The sequence below is a fragment of the Cyanistes caeruleus genome, unplaced genomic scaffold (genome assembly GCF_971803275.1).
Source record: "Cyanistes caeruleus unplaced genomic scaffold, bCyaCae1.hap1.1 HAP1_SCAFFOLD_11, whole genome shotgun sequence".
NCBI classification, from domain to species: Eukaryota; Metazoa; Chordata; class Aves; order Passeriformes; family Paridae; genus Cyanistes; species Cyanistes caeruleus.
Genome location: NW_028255883.1, coordinates 2,563,189 through 2,574,386, shown reverse-complemented (window position 1 = coordinate 2,574,386; position 11,198 = coordinate 2,563,189). Strand labels below are relative to the sequence as shown.

Genomic DNA, 11,198 nt, shown 5'->3' with positions numbered 1-11,198 from the left:
TCGATTTAAAGGACTGTTTTTTCACTATCGCCCTCCACCCACAAGATACAAAGCGATTTGCCTTTACCTTGCCTGCAATTAACAGAGGGGAACCTGATAAGCGATTTGAATGGACAGTATTGCCTCAGGGCATGCGTAACTCCCCTACCTTGTGTCAACTATATGTCGATGCAGCCCTACAGCCTTTGAGGCAAAAGTGGCCTGAGACCATAATTTATCATTACATGGATGATATTCTTTTTGCTCAAAAGCCCCAATTCACTTCTGATCAATTGAGAGAGATCCAAACTACATTGGCAAAAGCATCTCTTGTGGTTGCTCAAGAAAAAATACAACAGACCGCACCTTGGAAGTACCTGGGATGGACTATTACCAATCAAATTGTGCGTCCACAAAAACTGCAGCTCTCAACAAAAATTGTCACTTTAAATGACGCGCAACGCCTACTTGGTGATCTTCAATGGTTGAAACCCATAGTTGGCATCCCAAACACATTACTAAACTGCCTTCGCCCACTGTTGAAGGGAACAGATCCCAGTTCGCCTGTCACGATTTCCCCTCAACAGAACAAAGCAATCAAAGATATTCTCCAGTGTATAAAAGTAGGTTTTGTTTCCCGTCGCGATATTGACTTGCCCATTGACCTTACTATATGGAATACCTCAGAACATCTTCTCGGTGCTCTTACACAAGTGCAGAAAAAAGCGGGGGAAATGAGGGTCCTGGAATGGCTATCCCCACCACTACAAGCAAAAAGGACAATAAGTACAAAAATTGAACAGATGGCCACCCTGTTATGTAAAGGCCGTACCAGGATAATAGAAATTACTGGAACTGAACCTACAACAATTTACATACCTATAAAAAACGAAGACCTAGACTGGTACCTGCATAATTCGGAGGAGTTACAGACAGCGTTGCTGGGATCAGGAGCATCTGTTTGTACAGGACCTTTAATACCATGACATTTCCTATGGTTAAAAGATTGGGACTGGGTTGCAAAACTGTTGCGGTCAGACCAGCCTATACCAGAAGCCGTTACGGTCTTCACAGATGCCGGGAAAAAGTCAAGGAAAGCAGCCATAACTTGGAAGGAAGGGTCCCAATGGAAACATCACCTGATTGAAGCGGCTCCAGAAGACAGTCTGTAAACATTAGAACTTCTTGCCGTTGTGTGGGCATTAAGTAAACTACAAGGGCCTTTAAATGTAGTCACAGATTCTTACTATGTAGCAGGGGTAGGACAAAGAATAGAAGATGCAGCAGTCAAGGAAGCCCAGAACAAAAGACTATATGAATTGTTGTTGCAACTAAAACGGGCTGTGAGGGCTAGAACAGAACCCTATTGTGTTATTCACATTCAAAGCCACAAGTGGGATGTAGGATTAGGAGAAGGAAATGCAAGGGCAGATAGATTAGTAATGAATGTAGTTGATGACAAAATAACAGAAGCCAAGGAGTCGCATGCTCGATTCCACCAGAATGCAAAAGGATTGGTGCGAGAATATAGAATAGCAATCCAAGAAGCAAAAGCTATAGTAAGAGCTTGTCCAGTTTGCAGTCATCACAATAGTGGTACAGGGTTGGGTTGTGGTGTAAACCCTAGAGGGTTGAAGAGTAATGACATTTGGCAGATGGATATCACGCACGTTTCTGAATTTGGCAGAATGAAGTATGTGCATGTCACCATAGATACATATAGCAAATATATCTGGGCCACAGCTCAATCGGGGGAAAAGGCAAATCAGGTGATTAGGCATTTAACCAGCTGTCTCGCAGTAATGGGACTGCCAAGAGAAATAAAGACTGATAATGGACCTGCATATATTAGTCAGAAGGTCAGTCGATTTATGAGATTGTGGGGAATCAAACATGTTACAGGAATTCCTCACTCACCCACGGGGCAAGCCATAGTTGAAAGAGCAAATGGAACCTTGAAACAGTATCTAAGAAAGCAGGAGCAAATAACAGATCCGCAGGAAAAATTAGCCAGGACTCTTTTTGTTCTAAATCATTTATGTGTTTTTGGGGATGAAAGTGAACCACCAGCAGTTAAGCATGCAGAAAGGGAAGGACAGAAGGAGAGACAGAGTCTAAAAGCTGTCGTTTGATATAGAGACCCGAAAACAGGACTATAGAACGGTCCTGCGGAAGTCTTGTATTGGGGCAGAAGTTATGTTTGTGTTTCCACCCCCTCAGGAACACTGTGGATTCCAGCTAGATGAGTGAAGCCCTGGATTGATACAGCCAATGGTCAGTAACCTCCTTGAGTCAGCCCCAGTAGGTGAATGGTTAGACTCCTGGGGTATGAGAGGATGGGTGAAAAATGTACTTATGATGTTGGCTGGACCAGTTTTGCTTGTTGTTATAATTTTGCTTTTTGGACCATGTATTTTACAATGCATTCAGAACCGCTTAATTGCATTAACTACGGCCTTGTTAGAAAAACACGCTAACCTCGTAATCCAAAAAGAAAACGGGGAAAGTGTGGAGACTTTTGTAGCAGAATGGTTAGGCGAGAAAGGCCATGACTATACAAACTTGCTAGAGATAAAACACCACTAGTGCAGAGGCAGTCTCAAGGACGGATTGCCCTTGAGATATGGGGAGGAGAACAAGAATGTGGTAGACAGAACGAGAAAGAAGAACCAGGGACGGTCTGGTAACCGCAAGAATGCAGAAGCACATAGCTATGTACCGCAGTGACTTAGATAGCAGAATAACCAATGATGGGCTATACTTTTGCAATATGTATGAGCTAATTAAATCATGTATTTAAACACGAGTGTAATGATCAATAAACGAGATTTGCTTGACGACCACCTGGTGTCTGCGTCTCCCTTCTCCGACACACGCGCAAACCTGTAAGGTTATCCAGAGGACAATGAGGATGAGGAGAAGCCTTCGCCCAAAGACCCCCTAAAGAAGACTGAAGACCCCCTAGCAACAAGTGAGGCATGTGCTGTGAAGAAAAGTGATGTAAAGTCAGAAAAATTGGAAATAGGAGGAGACTTAGGGGAAACATTAATGAATATGTATAAGCATACAGTATATAAGTTTAGCTTAAAGTGCTTTGTTTTCAATGTGAGGCAGGGTGGGAAGCCCCCTCCGTACCCCGGTCAGTTTTGTACCTCAGGTGGGGTGAGAAGCCCTCCCTGTACCCCAGTCGGTTTTGCTTATGCTTTAATCATACGGAATTACTTGCAAATTACATCTATAAATTACATTTTTTTATTAAATTGTATTCTTTTACTAAATTGTATTCTTTTATAAGAAATTTTTATTCAATTTACTGAATTTTATTCAATTTTAACTCAAGAGACCAAGTTGTCCAAAGTCTAATTTCATTCAGAACAGTTTTATCTCACCCAATGTCTGGACCCAGCAGCAGCCATGGGTGGGCTCCTCCCTTTCGCTGTGGCTGTAACTCACCCAGGAGCAGCAAGTGAATCCTGTCCCTCATGGGCCAGCGAGTGCCAGAAAGGAACACTGCTCCTTGGGGAAACACAATGTCCTTGGGCTTCAGCAGAGCATTGAAATGGGCCCCCTCGAGCACCTCAGCTCCAGTGAAATCTCCTTTACTGGGCTGGGCCCAGAGATCTCCCAGAGCAGCTGCAGAGGAGTCCCTGTCAGGAGGAGGGACATTTCTCAAAGTTTGATGTAGATCAAAACAAGCTCTGTTGGTAGCTCATTCCTGTTAGTGTTCTAAATGAAATTAGAATTTTGACAACTAGGTCTATTGAGTTAATAGTAATTTAATAATAAAGAAAAAATGGATAGAATTTAGTGCATTGAATACAATTTTGGTATAAAAGAAATACAATTTAGTGAAAGAGTACAATTTAGTAAATATATTCAGGTATATATACATATATATATATATATGTGTATATATATATAATAATATATAGTTTGTCAGTAATTAAGTATGATTAAAGCATAAGCAAAACTGACTGGAGTATGAGGAGGGCTTCTCACCCTACCTCATGTACAAAAAGAGCAATTCAAACTAAACTTATATACTGTATGCTTCGACATATTCATTCATGTTTCCCAGAAGTTTCCCCCTACTTCCAATTTTAAAACTTTTAAATTTAAATTTAAATTTAAATTTAAATTTTTAAATTTAAATCACTATTCTTCATGGTCCATGCTTCACTTGTTGCTAGGTCTTCAGTCTTCTTTTGGTGGTCTTTTGCTTGAAGGCTTACACTCATCCTCATTGTCCTCTGGATAACCTCACAGGTTGCACGTGCGTACTAAGCCTAGTGTTATGTAAGTGAGCATTGCGCTCCACTAATTAGTCTTATCTTTTATAATTTTCAGGCGTTATGCCTAAAGTCATTCCAACTTTATCCATCTCAAGGTCGATTTTGTCTTAGGACATTCCTTATCTCAAAACTACATCCTGTACCTTAACTTTAACATGTAACATCTGTAGGGGGGGTACATCTGCCTTTTGACACCAATTCCCTTGATTGCTCCTAATAATAACTTTCCAAACAGTTACAATTTAGTTAGCACAAATCATTGCCATTTATTACAGAAGGGTGTGAAAACAGGAGCATTGTTTGGTGTGGCCTCCTCTCTGCCTTTCACACCTTTCAAGGCTTTGACCCAGCCAAGAGCATTCTCCAAGAGTGCAGTGAAGCAGCTGCTCCTGCTCCCAGCTCTGGCTCTTCCCAGTCTCTGACCCTGCCTGGTTTTGTCCCTCTTGCTGCGCCCTCTGTTCCCCCAGGGCCCTGCCCCAGACTGAGGGATCAGATCCAGGCACTGCTGCTGCTCCCTCGGGACCAGCCCCAGTTTGGTTGTTGCTGGCAGTGCCAGCAGAAGCCGTGGCTGGAGCAGCAGGTGCTGACAGTGGCCCAAGGTCTGAGGCTGGAGGGGTCCCTGGGCTGGGGCTGGGAGGGAGCTGCCCCTTGTTCTCCCTCTGCCTCACACAGAGCTGGGCTGGGCACAAGTGGGGCAGCAGAGCCAACAGGGAGCCTGCGAGTCTCTTCCAGCCGTGCCTGCTCAGAGTTTGGCCTTGGAGCTCCAGGTGGGCAAAGGCAGCTGCTCTGGCCCCTCTGCATGTGCTCGTGTTCAGCACTGCTGCTCCATCAGTCTGTGCCCAGCAACGGGGAAAAGCCTCAGCCCTGCAGGGCGGGGAGCTGCCGGGCTCTGCCTGAGCAGCTCAGCCAGCGCGAAGGGAGCTGCTCCACATGGGAACCAGGAGCAAAGGGCATGCCTTTTCCAGGACATGTTTTCTGTAGAAAAACAAACAAACAAACAAACAAACACGAAAAAAACATGAAAGATAAAAATTACTCGCAAATGTGTAGTGAAAAATCTTCTATAACTCTGGAGTAAGCAAGAAGTAACTGATCCTTTGAAAAAGAGAACTCAGCTTTGATTTTAGTTCCTTAGTTTGTACATGTGCTAGTGGAAAGGATCCATTAGCTGCCTTCCTTTACAGATTTGATGGATGTTTTCCAATATTAAGATATTTTACACTGCAGTTAAAGGAATAGGAAATACATGTTCTTCATGACTGTGTCTTGAGAGTCAAAATTTTGCAGTTTGAAACTTGGACCTAAAGCGTTGCAAATGGAAATGATAAATCCCAATGGACTGAGTGAATGCAGCTTTTCCTATGTGATGTGCAGCACTCCAAGGACTTCCTCAGTGGGGCTGTGGGTGCTTGGAGTTTGTCCTGTGCCACTCCAGGATGTCATGAAATGGGACTTCACCTGCCACCAGCCCAGGTCACGCTCTGCCACCAGCCCAGCTCCTTGGACCTTGTGTCCCCAAAGAAGACACAAGGTGTTTCTGCTGCTCCACCTTTGCACAGATCCACAGAGAGCTGGGATTATCCCAAGTCTCGTGTCTCCATTGTGCCATATTCCTAAAGAACCAGCAGCCCATCCCGACGAAAATGGTGAGTTATGTGGATGGTTGTCAGCTCCCTTTCCTGCCTAGAAATCCTGAAACTGCTTCTAAATGCTGTTCCCTTCAGTTCTTGGACACCTACTCACACAGAGCTGGGGAAAAAATCCCCTGGCCATGGCTTACAAGGTGAGTTATGCCAAAGTTAGAGCTCTGTGGGAAATCTCTATCCATCCCTATCCTTTTAATATATCTATACATGGGGGTGTGCATGGATGTGTCATGTATGGAAAGGAAGGAGTGTGCAAACAACGTGACTGACACTTTCACCCTCTGTGTTCATTCCATACTCATGGGTACAAAGATATTATGGAAACCTTTGCAAGGACAGACCTTCTGTCCATGGATACAGAGACATCCAAGAGCCCCTGGCACTGACAGACCCTTCTGACCATGGATACAGAGACATCCAAGAGCCCCTGGCACCGACAGACATTGCTGCTCTTCAGCCAGTGACAGGATGAGTCCCTGAGCCTGGGGCTTGGCCTTCCTCGTGGTGAGGGGCATCAAGGAAGGCTGCAGTGTGATGGAGATTGTGATGGGCTGGGAAATCACTGGGGGAAAGGAGGGAGCAGTTGTGAAGTAAAAGGCAGGTGGGGGAGAGAACTGTTCAGAGAAGGGCTGAGCTACAGCTTGAGAAAGTTGAAAAATGACATTTGGGGTCATCCCAGATTGATTTCTTATCAGAAGTTATGGAACAAGTTTAATTTTGGGGGGGGTGTCATGTTTTCCTTTGGAGGTGGACACTCTGCAGACTTGAGCTGCATTGCCAAAATGCTCAAGTCTCTGCTGCAGGTCACACCGTTTCTTCTTTGGCTGATCCCGGCCCGGTGCTGAGCCCAGCAGAGCCCTGGCAGAGCCCAGAGCAGCCTCAGCATCCGCAGAGCCCGGCTGCAAGGAGAGAAACCAGAAACCGCCCGTCAGCTCAAGGCTCCTGTCCCCTTGTCCCAGCCACCCACGGTGCCCAGGCCATGCTGGCCGTGCTCAGCGCTGAGCCCAAAGCTGCCCATCACTGCTGCCTTTGGGAGCAGAGCAGGAGGGCAGGACATGTGCCCAGCCTGCAGCCAGCCACGGCAGATCCAGCCCCTCAGCAGCTGCCCAGAGCGGGATGCTCCTGTGCCCGCTGCCATCTCCCAAAAGCTCTTGTCCCACCCATGCCAAGGAGATGAGGACCCACCTCACACCATCTGCTGCCAGAAGAAAAGCTGGTCCCAAACGATGTCCTCAGCCTTCTCCAAGGGCACGGCCCATCCACACCACACCAAGCACTTCCCGATCCAGACTGGACCCCACCTAGAATTCTTCCTTTAGAAAAACAAACAACAAATTAATGAAAATAGGTTACAGACAAAAAGGGGAAAGAAGAAAAATGGTAAAAAATCTTATGTCTGTCAGGAGTTTAAGGAAGCCCCAACCCCTCCATTCTAGGGAAAAACCCACCCACGGGTGAGGGAAGCCCATGCTTTCTCCCTTCCCCCCTGCACTGTCCCCCAAAATCACGGTGATCCCAAAGCAAAGCAGGGGAGTGGAGCAGCCCAAGCCCTTCCTTGCCTGCACAGCAAAGCAGCCGTGCTCAGGTTCTGGAGTCCCACCTGTGCTCCTGCCATGGGGGTTTGTTTGTGTTGGGCTGGCTGCCCCAGCCCCAGCCTGGGGCACGGTGGGTGCTGGGGGCTGTTGGCAGGACCAGGAGCCCACTCCCATTTCGTAACCACCCCAGCCCACACCCCCAGCCCTGCCAAAAACCAGCTGGGCAGCCACTGAAGAATCAGTTGCATCCACCCCAGCAAAGGGGAAACCTTTGGTTCCCAGCCAATGCACAAATCTGGGAGCATCCCCCTGGGTCTGGACTTACCTGAAAATTCTCTGTGGAGCCTGGCTTTCAAGAAGGTGCCAGAATCAAAGTCCATCATCGCCAGCTGCCGCTGGCCAGGTGGAGGAAGAGGTTGTCATCCTTGCTGTTGTCCTTCATGTCCCCAGCAGCAGCAGCAGCCCCACCTGGTGCAGCTTCTCCAGGGGCTCCTTCTTCCCTGGGGTGACACCAGGCTGTCAGGGTTCTGCCCAGGGCCCGGCTGTCACTGAACCAGGACAAGCAAAACCAGCTCAGATGGCGGCCACCAGTGCTGGGCAGAGCAGCTCAGCTCCAGCACAAGGGCTGCGTGTTCCCACTCGATGAGCCCTGTGCAGTGACACAGGCAGGACAAAGAAGTCTGGGTTTCTTTGCTTCTGATTGCCAGGGTATGTGTGGAGCTGTAACTTACCAGGTCCCTGCATCACTGTGCCCGTGGCTCTCTCCCTTCTTCTATGGCTGATGAATATCCTGCATCCAGGGATCACAGAACAGGTCTTCTAATGAGGGCCTGTCCAAGTAGTGCAGGGATAAACACCGCCTGATCAGAACTTGGCAATCTGGGGAGAGAAACCACAAACCACTGGTCAGTTGGAGAAGGCTCCTGTCTGCTTTGCCCCACTATACCCGTGCCCAGGCCACGCTGGATGTGCCCAGAGCTGGGCCTGAACTTTCCCATCAATTCTCTGTTTTGGAGGAGAGCAGGACATGTGCCACCTCCTCAGCAGCTGCCAGAGCGGGATGCTCACGAGCCCGCTGCTGTCTCCCAACACTGGTGTTCCCCCCGTGCCCAGAGATGAGGATCCACCTTGGGAGAGCCGTTGTGGCAGCGGGAGCTGGGCCCAGCTGATGTTCCAGCCCCTCCTGAAAGGGTGCTTCCCGCAGACCATCTCATGCAGCAGGATGCCCAGGGTCCAGACGGTTGCTGCCTCGCCATAGTACCATCTGAAGTTGGTCCATTCCGGGGGTCTGTATGATCGTGTTCCTATGGAATACGGATGGAGCTCATCAGGGGGATGCTGCTGCTCCCAGAGCCTGACCCCAGCATCCCTGGGCATGTGGGGCTGCCCCAGTGGCACACGGGGTGACCTGCTGTCCTCTCGCCAGCACCTGGCACTTGTGTACAAACCCAGGGTTGGAAAAGAAGGCACTGGTGCTGGAAGAGGGCAGCAGAAACCCTGGCAAGGCCTGACCATGACACACAAAGGAAAAACCCGCTCACAGTGCTGGCGAAAAACCATACCCACATCCTCCCTGCTGGCATTGCCCAAAAAATATTATGAACCAAGGCAAAGCAGGGAAGCACAGCAGTCCAAGCCCATTCTCACCTGCACACCATACCAGCTGGTGCACAGGTCCTGGCTCTCCCTCTCTGCTACCCCCACCCACAGGGGATTTTGTCAGGCTGGCTGCCCCAGCCCCAGCCCCAGTCCTGGGAGAATCCCTGCTGCCACACCCTGGTTGGGCACTGAGATGTTGGGCCAGGAGATGTTGGGCCAGGAGATGCCGGGACCGGGAGCCTACTCCTGGGTGGGCTCACCTGCAAACTGAGTGTAGGCTGTGTCCTGCAGGTAGGTGCCACAGCCGAAGTCAATTAATTTTGCCTGCCCGGTGTCCAGGTCAACCAAGACGTTCTCTGGTTTTATGTCTCTGTGCAGGACCCCGCAGCTGGTGCAGTGCTGCACGGCCTCCAGCACCTGCCGGAAAAGCTCCCGCGCCTCTTCCTCTGACAGGAACCTCCGTGCCCGAATGAAATGCCGCAGGTCCTGACACCGCTCTGGGCGCTCCAGCACCATCACGATGTTGTTCGGGAGCTCAAACCATTCCAGTAGCTGCACCACACCGGGGAAGCCTGTGGACACCTTGTCCAGCAGCACTATCTCCAGTGGTGCGCTGGTGCCGTCGGGCTGCGGGAGGAGCACGGTGCCGTCAGTGGGGCTGAGCCCGTGCCAGGGCTCGGGGAGCCCTCAGCCAGCCCGGGATGCTCTGTGCCCTCCGCTGGCCCCACGCCCGCTCTCCCTCCAGGTGTCCTGGTGGCTCCCACCCTGCCGGGCCCCGGCTCATCCCCGCCCGGCACGCCCCGGCTTCTGCCGCTGGCCCCGCTCACTCACCAGCTCGCCCCAGTGCCGGACGCGGTTCCGTGGCACCTTTTTGATGGCCACCTGCAAGCCAAAGGGAGCAGCGGATTCAGCTCGCCGCCTACCGTGTCCAGCCCCATCCTCCTCCTCCGCCCTCTCCTCCTCCTCCGCCCTCTCCTCCTCCTCCGCCCGCCGCTGGCCCCTCTGCTCACCGGGGCGCCATCCGAGAGCCGAGTGGCCGAGAAAACCCTGCCGAAGCCGCCGCGCCCCAGCAGCGAGCCGATCCTGTAGCGCTGCTGCAGGGCCTCCTGCGCCTTCCCTGGGGAAGAGACGCGGCCGTCAGCGCTCGGCCCGGGGCCAGGAACGGCCCCCGAGCGCTCCCCGACCTCCCCGGGCCGAGCATCCGCAGGCGTCCGCTCCTTGGAACGCGACAGCGGCGGCTCGGGGCCAGCGGCCGCGCTGCCGAGCGGCGGAGCTCGGGCCGGGGAAGCCGCAGCGGAGGCGGCGGCAACGGCTGCACCGCCTGTGTCCTCCGCGGGCCCCGGGAGGAGCCGGGGCAAGGGCCGGGACCAGGGCCAGGGCCGGGGCAGGGCTCGGAGCAGGCGGAGCCAAAGGGCGGCGATACCGCCCCAGCCCCAGGCACTGAGGCCCGCCCAGAAGCGCCAGCGCCAGCTCGGCCAGAGCCGGGCGGAGGCGAGAGCGAGGCGGGACGCCCGGGGCCGGGGCCGGCGCCGGGGCCGGGGCCGGGGCCAGGGGCGGGCCGGGGGCATGTCCCGGGCGGGCAAGGGGAGAGGGGAACTGGGAGAGGAGGGGAACACAGAGAAAAGGAGATCGGGAATGGGTGAGGGACCGCGGGAGAGAGGGTGGAACAGTGGGAGAGGGAGAGGAGAAGAGGGGCAATAATTTCGCTTGTTTCTCTGCTTTTTCTCTTGGCGCTGCTGCCGCCGCCGCCGCTGCTGCTGCTGCTGCCGCTGCTGCCGCTGCAACTGAAGCACCGGGGCCGTTTGTCCCCGGGGCCGTTTGTCCGTTGCCCGCTCGGCCCCGCGCCGAGCCCCGCGCTCCCCGAGCAGCCCCTGAGCCTGGCCAAACACGGGAACTTTGCCGTGTTGAGCCAAGAGCCAGAGTCTTGATTCCTGCACAGGGGCACAGCAATGCCCTTGGCTGCTGCTGTGCCTTGTCCCTGCTGAGCGTCAGACACTGTCTGAGCACATTCCCTGAATGCAGAATTTGTACCTGACCCAAGCACTGCACTTGTGTCTCCAGCATTGCTTTCCAAGAAAAACAGGGGAAGGCAAACTGGGTGTCGCTCATGGTATTTTACAATGTCTAAAACTTGCCAAGTCTCAGAT

At 51.7% G+C, this 11,198-nt stretch overlaps 1 protein-coding gene across 5 annotated transcripts; it reads right to left on the bottom strand.

The window, feature by feature from the left end:
* Positions 1 to 6,597: 6,597 nt before the first annotated feature.
* Positions 6,598 to 10,876, bottom strand: LOC147647327 (serine/threonine-protein kinase pim-1-like). Of its 5 annotated transcripts, none has more exons than XM_086872267.1 (8): positions 10,062 to 10,876; positions 9,883 to 9,933; positions 9,312 to 9,678; positions 8,580 to 8,756; positions 8,184 to 8,331; positions 7,778 to 8,000; positions 7,103 to 7,230; positions 6,598 to 6,816 (listed from the first exon to the last, which is right to left on the bottom strand). In XM_086872267.1, the coding sequence occupies exons 1-5, from the start codon at positions 10,617 to 10,619 to the stop codon at positions 8,225 to 8,227; spliced, it is 1,260 nt and encodes a 419-aa protein (XP_086728393.1). In that variant the 5' UTR covers positions 10,620 to 10,876; the 3' UTR covers positions 6,598 to 6,816; positions 7,103 to 7,230; positions 7,778 to 8,000; positions 8,184 to 8,224. The 5 variants fall into 5 exon arrangements, with proteins under 5 accessions (XP_086728393.1, XP_086728394.1, XP_086728396.1 ...); XM_086872268.1 differs by having other exon boundaries at positions 7,103 to 7,226; XM_086872270.1 differs by having other exon boundaries at positions 7,778 to 7,952.
* Positions 10,877 to 11,198: the final 322 nt, after the last annotated feature.

Excerpts from the sequence above, each read along its gene's own strand:
- LOC147647327 (XM_086872266.1), bottom strand. The coding sequence starts at position 10,619 with ATGCCCCCGGCCCGCCCCTGGCCCCGGCCCCGGCCCCGGCGCCGGCCC. Across the intron at positions 9,934-10,061 it reads GGCTCTCGGATGGCGCCCCG|GTGGCCATCAAAAAGGTGCC; the intron begins GTGAGCAGAGGG and ends TTTGGCTTGCAG. Across the intron at positions 8,757-9,311 it reads AGCCTACACTCAGTTTGCAG|GAACACGATCATACAGACCC; the intron begins GTGAGCCCACCC and ends CGTATTCCATAG.